At 38.6% G+C, this 14462-nt stretch overlaps 1 protein-coding gene across 3 annotated transcripts in view; it reads right to left on the reverse strand.

Moving 5' to 3' along the window:
- LOC126251753 (uncharacterized) overlaps positions 1 to 14462 on the reverse strand; it is a 131355-nt gene that overhangs the window by 67689 nt on the left and 49204 nt on the right. For 2 of the 3 annotated variants that reach the window (XM_049952365.1, XM_049952363.1), the window contains exon 4: positions 7161 to 7212. In XM_049952365.1, coding sequence (XP_049808322.1) covers positions 7161 to 7212 — 52 coding nt within the window. Of the gene's footprint in view, positions 1 to 4638; positions 5024 to 7160; positions 7213 to 14462 lie in introns of those variants that run through there. The other variant, XM_049952364.1, reaches the window with a different exon arrangement.

Below are 14462 nucleotides of genomic sequence, written 5' to 3' on the forward strand. Positions count from 1 at the left end.
TTCAAGGAAGGTACTTTATATGAATTCACAAAATAGGGAATTAGAGCTGGTACAATCTATTTATCGCTATTTTGCCTAGTGTTCAATAAACCATCATAATTAATTCCTGTGATAATAAATATATTAAAAAATGCATTTCAAACCTAGAAATCTTTAGGACTACATAAATTTTGCTTACTCTTTATTAATTTTTTTTCCTTATGTAAAAGGAGGAAATTACGACTAAGAAGTGTCAAACTTGTCAGGTAGAGAAATCAACTAAGTAAATTAAACAGAATTATTGTTTTACAACTAGCTATTAACTGATATATTCTACTGAGAGGTTCATCATACACTGACTTGCCAGAAAATATACAAATAGTTATGCTTTGAGCCAATATTTGCCTTATGTTGGGCTTGAATGGGATAATCCAACTTCGTTCGATACTAAAAAGTCGAGCGAAATTTTGTACACAGCTCGAGTTGGGTATACACAGTGACAGAAAGAAAAATCGCTGCACCAAGAGCGAGTTGTGTGACATAAACAGAAGTTCACACGTCTGTTTCTACATCTGAAAGGTGATATCTATTCAAAGTTTTCACCAGTCCCAAATTAGTGTTGCTCATAGCACCACTACGAGGATGCAAATAAGGTTTGCTCTAAATAATCACTGTAACAGCCACGCAAATTAGTTACATTTAAGTCTGTATGTGGTGAGTTGATGTTAGTGAAGAATGCCTTTAAGACGACAAAGACGCCATTGTAACTGAGTTTGAACCAGGTCATGTAATAGGGTTGTGAGAAGCTGGATGCTCCTTCTGCGATACTTCAGGAAGGCTTGGTAGGAATATAGCTACTGTGCATGATTGCTGGAAGGAGTCGTCAAGAGAATATTTAGTCCAAAGATGAGTAGGCTCCCGGCGGCAACAGTGCACTACCGAGAGGGAATACAGTTGTGTTTGACATATGGCTCTGGCACATTGAACTGCATCTTCAGGAACAATTTGAGCGCGCTTGGCAGTATAGTGCTACAACAAACTGTTACAAAGCAGTTACTTCAAGGACAGCTGCAAACTAGATGCACTGTGTCAAGCAAGGGCTCGTTGGAGGGGTAGCTGCGTGTTGGTTAGAAAGATGCCAGTTAAGGTCCTACAACCAGTGTAACTGCATGCTAGGCTAACTGGACCTACACCTGGAGTTGTGGTCTGAGGTGTGATTTCGTGTGATAGCAGGAAAACTCTCATGGTTATCCCATGCACCCTGACTGCAAAATTGCACGTTAAACTGGTGATTCGACCTGTGATGCTGTCATTCATGAACAGCATTACAGCAGGTGTTTTCCAAGAGGTATTGCAACATGTTCTACAGAGTCGACATTTTGCCTTGGCCAGCTCGATCACCAGATCTGTCTCCAATCAAACTTTTATGAGACATCATTGGAAGGCAACTGGAGCAGCATCCACAACCCGCCTTAACGTTACTGTACTGATCGATCATGTGCAACAGTCATCGAACTCCATCCCTTAAACTGACTCCCAGCAACCGTACAACACAATGCTTGCTCGTTTGCAAGCTTGCATTCAACATTCTCGCAGTAACAATGGTTATTAAGGTACCAGCATTTCATATTTGCAGTGGCTTTTCTTTCACTTACATTAACTTGTGCCCTTGCAAAGTTAATCATTTAAATACGTTACTTAGACAAATGTATTCCCGAAATTTCATCACTTTATGAAAATTAAATTTGGCGTTGTAGTTCCTTATCTGTCAATGTGTTTAAAGCTGATGTAGAATAAGGAAGAGAACTGCTCGACTTGCAGAAAGTTTACCACTTGCTCCTGAAAATAAAACTGTGCCTGGAACTAAAGAAAGCAAGTTGTTGACTGCTTTGATTGATAAACACAACTATGAAGTTTACTACAGAAATCTTAAACAATACCTGTCTCTTGGTATTAAGATAACAAAACATACATAGCTTTAAAATTTAAGAAGTGTGACTGGTTGCAAAAATTTATAGACTTGAACAGACAAATGAAGACTAAGGCAAAGAATGACTTCGAGAAAGATTGTTTTTGCAAGTTCATGAACATCTCGCAGTTTGAAAAAAACAATAGAAAATGTAAGAAACAGAGTGGACATAAAATTGGTCTTATATGCAAACAAGCCCGAAGAACTTACAGTAAAGCCAAATTTTAAACAAATAACGATATTTAATGAAAAACTCATGAATAGGACAAAAGTTCTGTCCTTCAAACCAATTTATATTGGTATGGACATACTTGATATATCTGAAGAACTGATGTATGGTTTTCACAATAGAGTGATGAAACAAAAATAATGGAGATAATACTGAACTTTTGAGAGAGAACAGCTTGTCCCATCTCATTATAATTAGCTTGTTCCATCGCATGATATTGAATACTATAGGTGTTTGAGATAAGTTTAATCATTTTTCCAAATTTAGGAAATGTTATATGTCGAGTAAAGAAATGGACTACTTGTTTATTTATTTCATAATTACATAAATGCACTTCCTTTTATTAATCCATGTTGGCTCGTGTTAATTAACTTTGAGTTTGTATTAAGAGTTCGTCTGCTGGTAGACTCTGTAGATTGGTTAGTGACAGTATAAATTTGGGGTAAAGGCAGCGATAGTACACCTGTCTTCCAGGGGTAGTTTGGGGTTGGTAAGAGGTTCACCTCTCCTCCAAGGCGGAGGAGAACGACCAGGAAGGACCGCCATGACATGGTCACTCTGCGGGAAGCTGTGGAACTGAACAGATGGAATCAAGGACGATTTCCACCTTTGGTGCCATATTCTATATGGGATGAGATATAATTTATTATATTGTTATTAATCTGCTCTTTTTCAGGATGGAAGTAGTTTGCATGTCGTTACGACAATTGATTTTTTGAGAAATTTTGCTTCTAAAATTAAAATTTTCAGTTAGGGTCTCTTTTCCAGAGGTGAGCATGGGGGGGGTCACATTACTCATTTGTAGTAATGCAATCAGTTAGTGCCTTCAGCACATGAGACCAACAAAAGTATCAAAAATCATGTAATTCCACTTTTAGCAGTAGCGTTTTGCAATTGTAAATTTCTTTCTGGTCTTGCTAAAGTGACATGGGGCCTCACCCTGCCTAGTCAGCTTAACACATGGTCGTAACTGCTGATGAGAAATTTAGACGATGATTCCATGTGAAACTTGCTAGGATATGCATGTGTTTTGTGTAAGTTACTTAAGTCTCTAAGTTTTGTCCAAGGATCTTTTGATTCATGACTACCCCCATTTGCAAGCAGCAGTCTGGATGAGGTTCCACATCCTAACTAATTGGTAAATAATATGTTTGTGTGTGAATACTTGTATAGATTGAAAACAAGAATGAACAGTGAAGTGTGTACAAAAAAAAAGTAGCTGTTGGTGTCGATCACCCATGTGGTGTCGAGTTGCACTGCCAGCGAACTACCAGTTCATTCTTGAAAGTAATTAAGGTGAGAATGCATGCATGTGCTGTAAATTGTTAATTTGCATGTGCCAAATTTCATAGGATGTTTCATTTTTAAGAAACTGGTTTGTTGTGTATACGAGAGATGTTTGCAGCTGCTTTGCTCCCCACATTTTGCCACCAAGAATCTTTTCTATAATTCAGACTAAGGGAACGGTGCTGAGAAGTAATGGAGAGAGTGACCATTGTGGAACGAAAGTGCAGTTCATTAATTCATAACGATTCGGTCCAAGTAACAACAAGGGGCATGAATTCCAATCACAGTCCAAGCAGATGGACTGCAGATGCAGCAGTGTAGATCCCTCCCCTTTCGCAGTGCACAATATTACAAACAAGATCGGATTTATGATAGTATAAGCACCTTCAGTGCGAGAGAGTGTTGAATAGTTTTCTGAAAATATGGGCACCTTCATTGCTAGATAAGAGTGCAATTATAACATTTGTAAAGTTTCTGGGTAAATAATAAAAATGTCAGATGAATTTAATTTCATGGATTCAGTGACTGATCGTAACACCCCCATCCTGTGTAGAGAACAATGTTAATACTAAAATTGAAGTCATGATAATCTGGTGGGAATGAAAATTAACAAAGATAAAGAATGTAGATCTTGTTAGATCATGGTAATTAGTTACTTGCACACTTGATTGCTTGAGCGCTCCCCTGCACTATCCATTGCAAAATCTTAATATGATAATCACCTAATCTATGAAATACTAACTTCAGGCTGGTCTGCTTTCAATGAATACTTACAAGCATTGAACCAAGCAGGTACGCAGCATGTGTATGAGATGCCTTGGCACACACACAAGTGGCATGCTCTAACATAGATTGGGAGAGAGAGAAAAAGATAATAATGGGGAAGGTAACCGTTCACTTTGGTATCTAGATATGGACAGCTACATTTACAATATGGAAACTGAAGACATGAAATGAATGTTTGATCAGTTTGATACAAGTGACTACCAACAGAAAATATATGTAACATTCCACAAACAATCAAGAAAGTTCTAGGTAAGACGAAGGATGGTTGCAATGGGAAGATAACGATAGAATTTTGTGGTTTAAGAGCAAAAATGTATGTCTATAAGGTTGGTGACCATGTGGAGAATGATCAGGAGTAAATAAATGTATTGTAAAAAATAAAATAACCTTAGAAGATTAAAAAGATCGTTTGTTTAATAATACTGAACAATACAGAACTGTGAATTTAATACAAAGTGTTAAAGACAAAACTTATTCAGTTGAGGTTAATAAAAAAGCATGAAGTCAGCATGATGATAAAACCTGTTTTTGTAAAATAAAATAGCCACATCGCTGTATACACATTCTCTGGATAAACAGTCTCTAATCAAATAAATTATAGATTTAAATTTTGTCATTATTGTGATCTTCATCATCAGCATATTCTTCATCACTGTCATAGTCTTCATAATCACTATACTCTCCATCATCATGATATTCTTCATATTCACTATATTCATCATCATTATAATCTTCAACTTCCTCATCAGAAATTGGAAACTTTTCTTCTTCATCTTTAAAAAGTGTAGAATATATTTCATAATTTTAATGTATCTTTTTGCTAACTCTTCAACCACATAAATATTTATATATAGTTTTTTGTTGTTTTTGAAATCCGTTTATAACATAAAATCTAACACTAAAATATTTTAAGAGTGTGGTATGTGATACTTTGAATAAATTTACTTTTTACCCTATTAAATACTTTTTGAATATAAATGCATTCACTACTGAAGAAGTACAACAGCGCAAGCACTTCTAATCCCTTTAAAAACTAAATAACCTAGAAGTAAAACGTTTAATATAACATTGCTGGATGTGGATACTTGAACACTAGATATGGAGAGAAAATTTGTATGGAGCTCAATAACAAATTTAAAACCATTTTGTCAGAATTTAAAATCATTTTGTCAGATAGATATTTGAAACTGATAAGTAGTTAAAATTTTCAATTTCTGAATGTGGAAACTGAGATTCCAAGGAACGGAAAAAGTTCATGAAAGTAATGCTACTGAATTCCGAGACCTTGAGTTTGTAGTTTGATAAATTTAGGAAATTTTTTTGACTTTCTTGATTTTGATAAAATAAGACAGTTTTTATCGTTTCCTATAAAAATTTGAAATGTTGGCTTTTTAACAAAAAAATTTTAAGTGCTACTGAAATATAGGGAAATACAGGTAAAGTATTAGAAAATGTAAGAGGAAATGGTATTATTTCCCTTTATTTTCCTATATTTTCCTTATTTTCTATTAATTATGTTAACAGATCTAAACTGGAGGGTAACAAAAATTGGTAGAAATCATGATTTTTGGAAGGATTTTTGGTTTCTAAGGGATTTTGGTCAATATTGGTAAGATAGATGGAACCCCATTTTAGATCTACTGATGTCCATACCTAGTCAGTGCAAAGTGCAAAGTTGAATTCTCAGCCAATATTATATTAAAAAATTGTGTATATATACCATACATACATGTTTCTAGATCTCCAAAGCCATTTGATGTATGTCTACAACATACAACTCCAGAATTCTGTATCGGAAAAGGGGCCTCAAAATTCTGTACATGTATTGGCCATGTATTTTTGTGTTAGGTTATAATGATTGTCTTCTGCAACAGGTTTGCACATTACATACAAGTTTGTGTCTCATATTAGATTTTTTTCGAATGTAAAACCATTATGCAATAAGTATGAACTAAGTGAATGCATGAATTTGAAAGTTATGTATAGTGAGGTGTCATTACAGTGTCTAAATTCTCCACAATTCACGTTTTACGTGATTTACCTATTCACAGCTAATAAGTTTGTCAGTCTTTCTCTCCATGTCTATCGCTTGCTTAAAATATCTGTGGCTTCCTGAGAAGTGATAAATAAATTCTGCTCAAAAATAATGAATGGTAAGAAACTGTTCATGCAGAGAATAGTTCGTACTTTCAAGTTTAGGAACTTAGTTTGTATGAAACTTTTTTGCTATGTTTCATCATATTTATAGCATTTGTCATCAGACTGGATGTGTTAAGTGAATTAACACAGACACAGATGTTCTGGGATAATGTTTCAAAGAAGTCTTTGCCATTACTCGCTGAAGGCTAGTACTGAAAAGTTTAGTTTTTCGTTGCAGATACCATCGAAAACAGATACAGAAATCAATATCATTAGGTTCATAGAAACCTCAACATGCATAACCAGAGAGATATCTCAGTACTATGCTGGGTGTAATGAAAAAATATTGATATATGTAAAGAAATGATATGGTCTACACTTAATTGTTGCTTTAACGACAGAGGAGACATGTTGCAGTAAACTGGAAAATGATTGTGCAGGAAGCACAAACATTAAAAAACAAGACACTCAATTCCCATGTTCAAATGTTAAAAAGAGTGTGGATTCCTAAGGGACCAAACTGCTGATGTCATCAGTCCCTAGACTTACACACCACTTAAACTAACTTATGCTAAGAACAACACACACCCATGCCCATGGGAGGACTCAGGGAGGACTCGACCCTCTAGGGGGAGAGGCCGTGCAATCCGTGGCAGGGCGCCTCTAACCATGTGGCCATTCTGCAAGGCTCAGTTCCCATGCTGAGGGAACGCAAGAAAAAATGTATTCACCACTAGCCATTACCACACAACCTAGATATTAACTACTTACTTTGTCTGTTGTTCAACCCCTGGTTCACAGTACGTAGCACCGTCTTTGGGATCTGGAAGGAAACAATATGAATCAATGAACTGACAATGAAAGGCAAATGGATCGAAGAAGAAAACTCCAACTGACTTGGAAGAAGGAAAGAAATTTTTGGTAATATGAATCAATGAACTGACAATGAAAGGCAAATGGATCGAAGAAGAAAACTCCAACTGACTTGGAAGAAGGAAAGAAATTTTTGGTAAACATATATTAATACTAGATGTTACAAAACACACACACACACACACACACACACACACACACACCAAATGTGTGCATAATAATCTTGAACATATGTTAAATGACAACACCTGTCTCATTCCTTTCTCAAGTACTGCTATCCATTCTTGTTCTTTGTCTCTTATGAGGGGCATGCAAGCTGAAATGTGATGCCTCCGAATTTTTATGTGAAAACCATTAGAGCTTTTTAAATAAAACAAACTTTATTAACATTTTACTTGTTTATTCTTCATGTCTGCGTGTTTATTTTTCTGCATGTTCACCCTGGCAATGAACACACATATTCTCCCAACAAGATAACAGTTTGATCGTAACGTCACTGTAGAATATTTGACTTTGTTGGAGGAGCCACAACCTTACCTCTGAGTGCACTGACTCATCACTATCAAAGTGAAGTCCTCCAAGATGTTCTTTAAGTTTTGGAACCAAATGAAAATCGCATGGAGCTAAGTCGGGACTGTATGGAGGATGATCAATGATGGTGAACCCAAAGTGTCGAATCGTGAGAGATATCATGGCACTCGTGCATGGTCTGGCATTGTATTGCTGAAGGACGGGATGCTCCATGTACGGACGAATTCTTAGAATTCGTCGTTCCAGTTTTCTGAAGTCTCATAGTACCTTTCAGAATTTATGGTGGTGTCTTTGAGCATAAAATCCAATTGCACCACACTTTGAGCATCCCAGAACACTGTGAGTACATCTTTCCCTGTTGATGACATAGTCTTGAACTTCTTTGGCGTCGGTGATCCTTTGTGGCAGAACTTCACTGATGTTCTCATGTTTTCGTGGTATAAATGGTTAACCCAACTCTCTTTACCTGTCACAATGATGTTAATGAAGCCACGCTCAAAATGCAAAGCAAATTGTTGACAGACGACCAGTCTCCTCTGTTTCATGTAAGAAGTGAACATTCGAGGCATTGTAAGAAGTGAACATTCGAGGCATCTACCACGCACACGTTACACTGTTTCTCAAGCACTGACTTAATTAAGTTACACACTGCTGTGTTACACGCTACACTTGAGTCCTCTAGTACCAGAGGGTTGCAACTTGCGTCAGCGAAGCGGGAAAATCGACCAAGTAACTTGTACGACATGTAATACTCAACTGGTGTTGAGAACAGAACAAAAATATTGAACGAATTACTTTTCAGTAAGCTGTGGTATAATTGAATTGGTGAGTTGGAAAAGAAGTCATGTGCCAAAAAATAAATATTTTTCAAGACGTAAAAACTGTTTTACTACACATATAGGTTTAAGCATGGTGTCGTGGAGTTACCATGTACAAATTGGCCCCTAGGTGAAACATTATACAATATACTTTACCCATTGGGCTGTGGTCAGTAAACGAGTTTCAATGTGCTTTTCGAAACTGATGATGTTGAGAAGAAACTAGCGTCTTGTTTACAGTGGGAGAGTTGTGTTATGCAAGTGTATACTACTCATATTTATTATAGCAGTAAGGGAATGTATTATGAACATACAGGTTAATCCATTGTATACCTAAAATACAACCAGAAGCAAAATACTTTGAAGCAAACAGTGGTGGGATGCTTTGTCTTTATCTTGTCCATCCTGTGCTGTCCAACTGCAGATGCTGTTATAAATTGGTTTCTGTTCAGCAGATACATGGTGTAGAATTTTCTTTATAATGTCTGGTTGTTTTTCCTGGAACAGGTCCATTAAGCATTTGTTTATATGTACATGCTCCTTCTCTAAATCATGGTCCTAACGAGCAGTACTGTTGATAGGACATGACCCCTGTAATACCAAATGATGCATACAGATATAAAGATCACTTATTCCAGTAAGTGTAATTTGAAAAAAAAAGTTTGCATGACCTCTTTTTCAACTGTAGTCTGGAATCTGTGAAGGCTGTAAATGAATTTTCGTATTTGTGTTTTAAGCATACTATCGTCACTGTGATCTAGGAGCAGCATCTTTGACCAGTAATAGTCTTGAATCCCAGGTTCGTTCCCAGCCACAATGTAGAAAAAAACAGCCAAAAGTCGTGTTGCAAAGAATTAAATTGATGGAGATGGCGAACTCAGCTTGGACAAATCATGGACTCTGGCACTTCCTTTAATAAATTGGCAAAGAAGTCGCCACAGAGGAGCTCATAATGATACGTCGTCTTCCCAGTGTAGACCGAACACATAGCCAAAGATTCATTTTATACGTACATATCTGGTGCTGATCTGCGTCTCTGGCGCAGGAGTATCTGTGGCCGCATTCACATTGGTGCGCCCCACGCGTCTTGGAGGTGCTTACACCGTAGGCCAACAAGAGCCAACAAACGGGAGCCAACGGATTCAAGGGATTCGGCCGAGTGAAATCTCAGTTGGGTCTAATATCTTGTCAAGGTTGCATCCATTTAATTATTGCTGTAAAGTTACGTGTTAGCTGCAAATACACCAGCCGATATTATGAGAGAAGAGGAGGGTTTAGCAGGTGCAGAATTTATTTTACAGCAAAATCTGATCATCAAAAAAAGAAGAAGAAAAATAAGAACAACAAGAAGAAATGACGCTGGTAGACGACCTCTCTCTTAGAAAATAAGAAGCAGTATAATGGGACAAAATTATTCTCTGACTTAAAGCTGAATTGAAATGTGATTTTTAATGATTTTTTTTCCCAAATGAAAGCAAAAGATTTTGACTTCTTATTGGCATAATCCGTATCACTACATATCTTTCAAAGTTATCTTTCTGTCGTCTTTTGAATTTTTTTTATAATTCAGAGAAATTTTTTTTTTCAAAAATGCCAATGCAGACAAGTTAGATCTTTTCCTGCTGGTTAGTAGCATGTTGTGCTATATTCTCTGTAAAGGAGGGCTTCCAGTTTTACGATGGACAGGGTTTATTAAAAAATGATTTTTTAACTTTCAAGGGTTATTTTTGTTGTCTTTGTTGCAGTTAGTTCTTACCACTCTCTCTGTTGCAAATATTCTACTGACTTTCAATATTGTAGACATTTATTACACTACTGGCCATTAAAATTGCTACACGAAGAAGGAATGCAGATGATAAACGGGTATTCATTGGACAAATATATTATACTAGAACTGACATGTGATTACATTTTCACGCAATTTGGGTACATAGATCCTGAGAAATCAGTACCCAGAACAACCACCTCTGAACGTAATAACGGCCTGGGCATTGAGTCAGAGCTTGGATGGCGTGTACAGGTACAGCTGCCCATGCAGCTTCAACACGATACTACAGTTCATCAAGAGTAGTGACTGGCGTATTGTGACGAGTCAGTTGCTCGGCCACCATTGACCAGAAGTTTTCAGTTGGTGAGAGATATGAAGAATGTGCTGGCCAGGGCACCAGTCGAACATTTTCTGTATCCAGAAAGGCCCGTACAGGACCTGCAACATGCAATCGTGCATTATCCTGCTGAAATCTAGGGTTTTGCAGGGATCGAATGAAGGGTAGAGCCACGGGTCGTAGCACATCTGAAATGTAACGTCCACTGTTCAAAGTGCCGTCAATGCGAACAAGAGGTGACCGAGACGTGTAACCAATGGCACCCCATACCATCACGCCGGGTGATACGCCAGTATGGCGATGACGAATAACACGCTTCCAATGTGCGTTCACCGCGATGTCGCCAAACACGGATGCGACCATCATGATGCTGTAAACAGAACCTGGATTCATAGGAAAAAAATGACATTTTGCCATTCGTGCACCCAGGTTCGTCGTTGAGTACACCATCGCAGGCGCTCCTGTCTGTGATGCAGCATCAAGGGTAACCGCAGCCATGGTCTCCGAGCTGATAGTCCATGCTGCTGCAAACGTCGTCGAACTCTTAGTGCAGATGGTTGTTGTCTTGCAAACGTCCCCATCTGTTGACTCAGGGATCGAGACGTTGCTCCACGATCCGTTACAGTCATGTGGATAAGATGCCTGTCATTTCGACTCCTAGTGATACGAGGCCGTTGGGATCCAGCACGGCGTTCCGTGTTACCCTCCTGAACACACTGATTCCTTATTCTGCTAACAGTCATTGGATCTCGACCAACGCGAGCAGCAATGTCGCGATACGATAATCCGCAATCGCGATAGGCTACAATCCGACCTTTATCAAAGTCGGAAACGTGATGGTACGCATTTCTCCTCCTTACACGAGGCATCACAACAACGTTTCACCAGGCAACGCCGGTCAACTGCTGTTTGTGTATGAGAAACCGGTTGGAAACTTTCCTCATGTCAGCACGTTGTAGGTGTCGCCACCGGCGCCAACATTGTGTGAATGCTCTGAAAAGCTAATCATTTAAATATCACAGCATCTTCTTCCTGTCGGTGAAATTTCGCGTCTGTAGCACGTCATCTTCGTGGTGTAGCAATTTAAATGGCCAGAACTGTACATTTTGTTGTAGTTTCTTGTCAGTTCCTTTGTCGTGGTTGTTCACTGCATGTTTCTGTAATACAGTTGTTCAGTGTTAATTTGTTTACTGAAGAGGCTTCTTCTCATTTGATGACTCTGTTTGAAAGTGAAGATGTTTCCTGTGACGACTTTTTATGTTCTAGATGTTTTGACAGAATAACAACAATGATAATATCTGAACAAGGTGAAACCTCCCATGGTGCTGATGATGTAGATTTTGCATCAACAGAGGAAGAATTAAATACCCTGAATCAGTCAGCTACAGAGGTAGCTGACCATGGACCTTGCCGTTGGTGGGGAGGCTTGCGTGCCTCAGCGATACAGATAGCCGTACCGTAGGTGCAACCACAACGGAGGGGTATCTGTTGAGAGGCCAGACAAACGTGTGGTTCCTCAAGAGGGGCAGCAGCCTTTTCAGTAGTTGCAGGGGCAACAGTCTGGATGACTGACTGATCTGGCCTTGTAACAATAACCAAAACGGCCTTGCTGTGCTGATACTGCGAACGGCTGAAAGCAAGGGGAAACTACAGCCGTAATTTTTCCCGAGGGCATGCAGCTTTACTGTATGGTTAAATGATGATGGCGTCCTCTTGGGTAAAATATTCCGGAGGTAAAATAGTCCCCCATTCGGATCTCCGGGCGGGGACTACTGAGGAGGATGTCGTTATCAGGAGAGAGAAAACTGGCGTTCTACGGATCGGAGCGTGGAATGTCAGATCCCTTAATCGGGCAGGTAGGTTAGAAAATTTAGAAAGGATAATGGATAGGTTGAAGTTAGATATAGTGGGAATTAGTGAAGTTCGGTGGCAGGAGGAACAAGACTTCTGGTCAGGTGACTACAGGGTTATAAACACAAAATCAAATAGGGGTAATGCAGGAGTAGGTTTAATAATGAATAGGAAAATAGGAATGCGGGTAAGCTACTACAAACAGCATAGTGAACGCATTATTGTGGCCAAGATAGATACGAAGCCCACACCTACTACAGTATTACAAATATATATGCCAACTAGCTCTGCAGATGACGAAGAAATTGAAGAAATGTATGATGAAATAAAAGAAATTATTCAGATTGTGAAGGGAGAGGAAAATTTAAAAGTCATGGGTGACTGGAATTCGAGTGTAGGAAAAGGGAGAGAAGGAAACATAGTAGGTGAATATGGATTGGGGCTCAGAAATGAAAGAGGAAGCCGCCTGGTAGAATTTTGCACAGAGCACAACATAATCATAGCTAACACTTGGTTTAAGAATCATGAAAGAAGGTTGTATACATGGAAGAACCCTGGAGATACTAAAAGGTATCAGATAGATTATATAATGGTAAGACAGAGATTTAGGAACCAGGTTTTAAATTGTAAGACATTTCCAGGGGCAGATGTGGACTCTGACCACAATCTATTGGTTATGACCTGTAGATTAAAACTGAAGAAACTGCAAAAAGGTGGGAATTTAAGGAGATGGGAGCTGGATAAACTGAAAGAACCAGAGGTTGTACAGAGTTTCATGGAGAGCATAGGGGAACAATTGACAGGAATGGGGGAAAGAACTACAGTAGAAGAGGAATGGGTAGCTTTGAGGGATGAAGTAGCGAAGGCAGCAGAGGATCAAGTAGGTAAAAAGACGAGGACTAGTAGAAATCCTTGGGTAACAGAAGAAATATTGAATTTAATTGATGAAAGGAGAAAATATAAAAATGCAGTAAATGAAGCAGGCAAAAAGGAATACAAACGTCTCAAAAATGAGATCGACAGGAAGTACAAAATGGCTAAGCAGGGATGGCTAGAGGACAAATGTAAGGATGTAGAGGCCTATCTCACTAGGGGTAAGATAGATAGTGCCTACAGGAAAATTAAAGAGACCTTTGGAGATAAGAGAACGACTTGTATGAATATCAAGAGCTCAGATGGAAACCCAGTTCTAAGCAAAGAAGGGAAAGCAGAAAGGTGGAAGGAGTATATAGAGGGTCTATACAAGGGTGATGTACTTGAGGACAATTTGATGGAAATGGAAGAGGATGTAGATGAAGATGAAATGGGAGATATGATACTGCGTGAAGAGTTTGACAGAGCACTGAAAGACCTGAGTCGAAACAAGGCCCCCGGAGTAGACAACATTCCATTGGAGCTACTGACGGCCTTGGGAGAGTCAGTCCTGACAAAACTCTACCATCTGGTGAGCAAGATGTATGAAACAGGCGAAATACCCTCAGACTTCAAGAAGAATATAATAATTCCAATCCCAAAGAAAGCAGGTGTTGACAGATGTGAAAATTACCGAACTATCAGTTTAATAAGTCACCGCTGCAAAATACTAACACGAATTCTTTACAGACGAATGGAAAAACTAGTAGAAGCCAACCTCGGGGAAGATCAGTTTGGATTCCGTAGAAACACTGGAACACGTGAGGCAATACTGACCTTACGACTTATCTTAGAAGAAAGATTAAGGAAAGGCAAACCTACGTTTCTAGCATTTGTAGACTTAGAGAAAGGTTTTGACAATGTTGACTGGAATACTCTCTTTCAAATTCTAAAGGTGGCTGGGGTAAAATACAGGGAGCGAAAGGCTATTTACAATTTGTACAGAAACCAGATGGCAGTTATAAGAGTCGAGGGACATGAAA

Source organism: Schistocerca nitens, chromosome 4 (genome assembly GCF_023898315.1).
Source record: "Schistocerca nitens isolate TAMUIC-IGC-003100 chromosome 4, iqSchNite1.1, whole genome shotgun sequence".
In the NCBI taxonomy this organism is placed as follows: Eukaryota; Metazoa; Arthropoda; class Insecta; order Orthoptera; family Acrididae; genus Schistocerca; species Schistocerca nitens.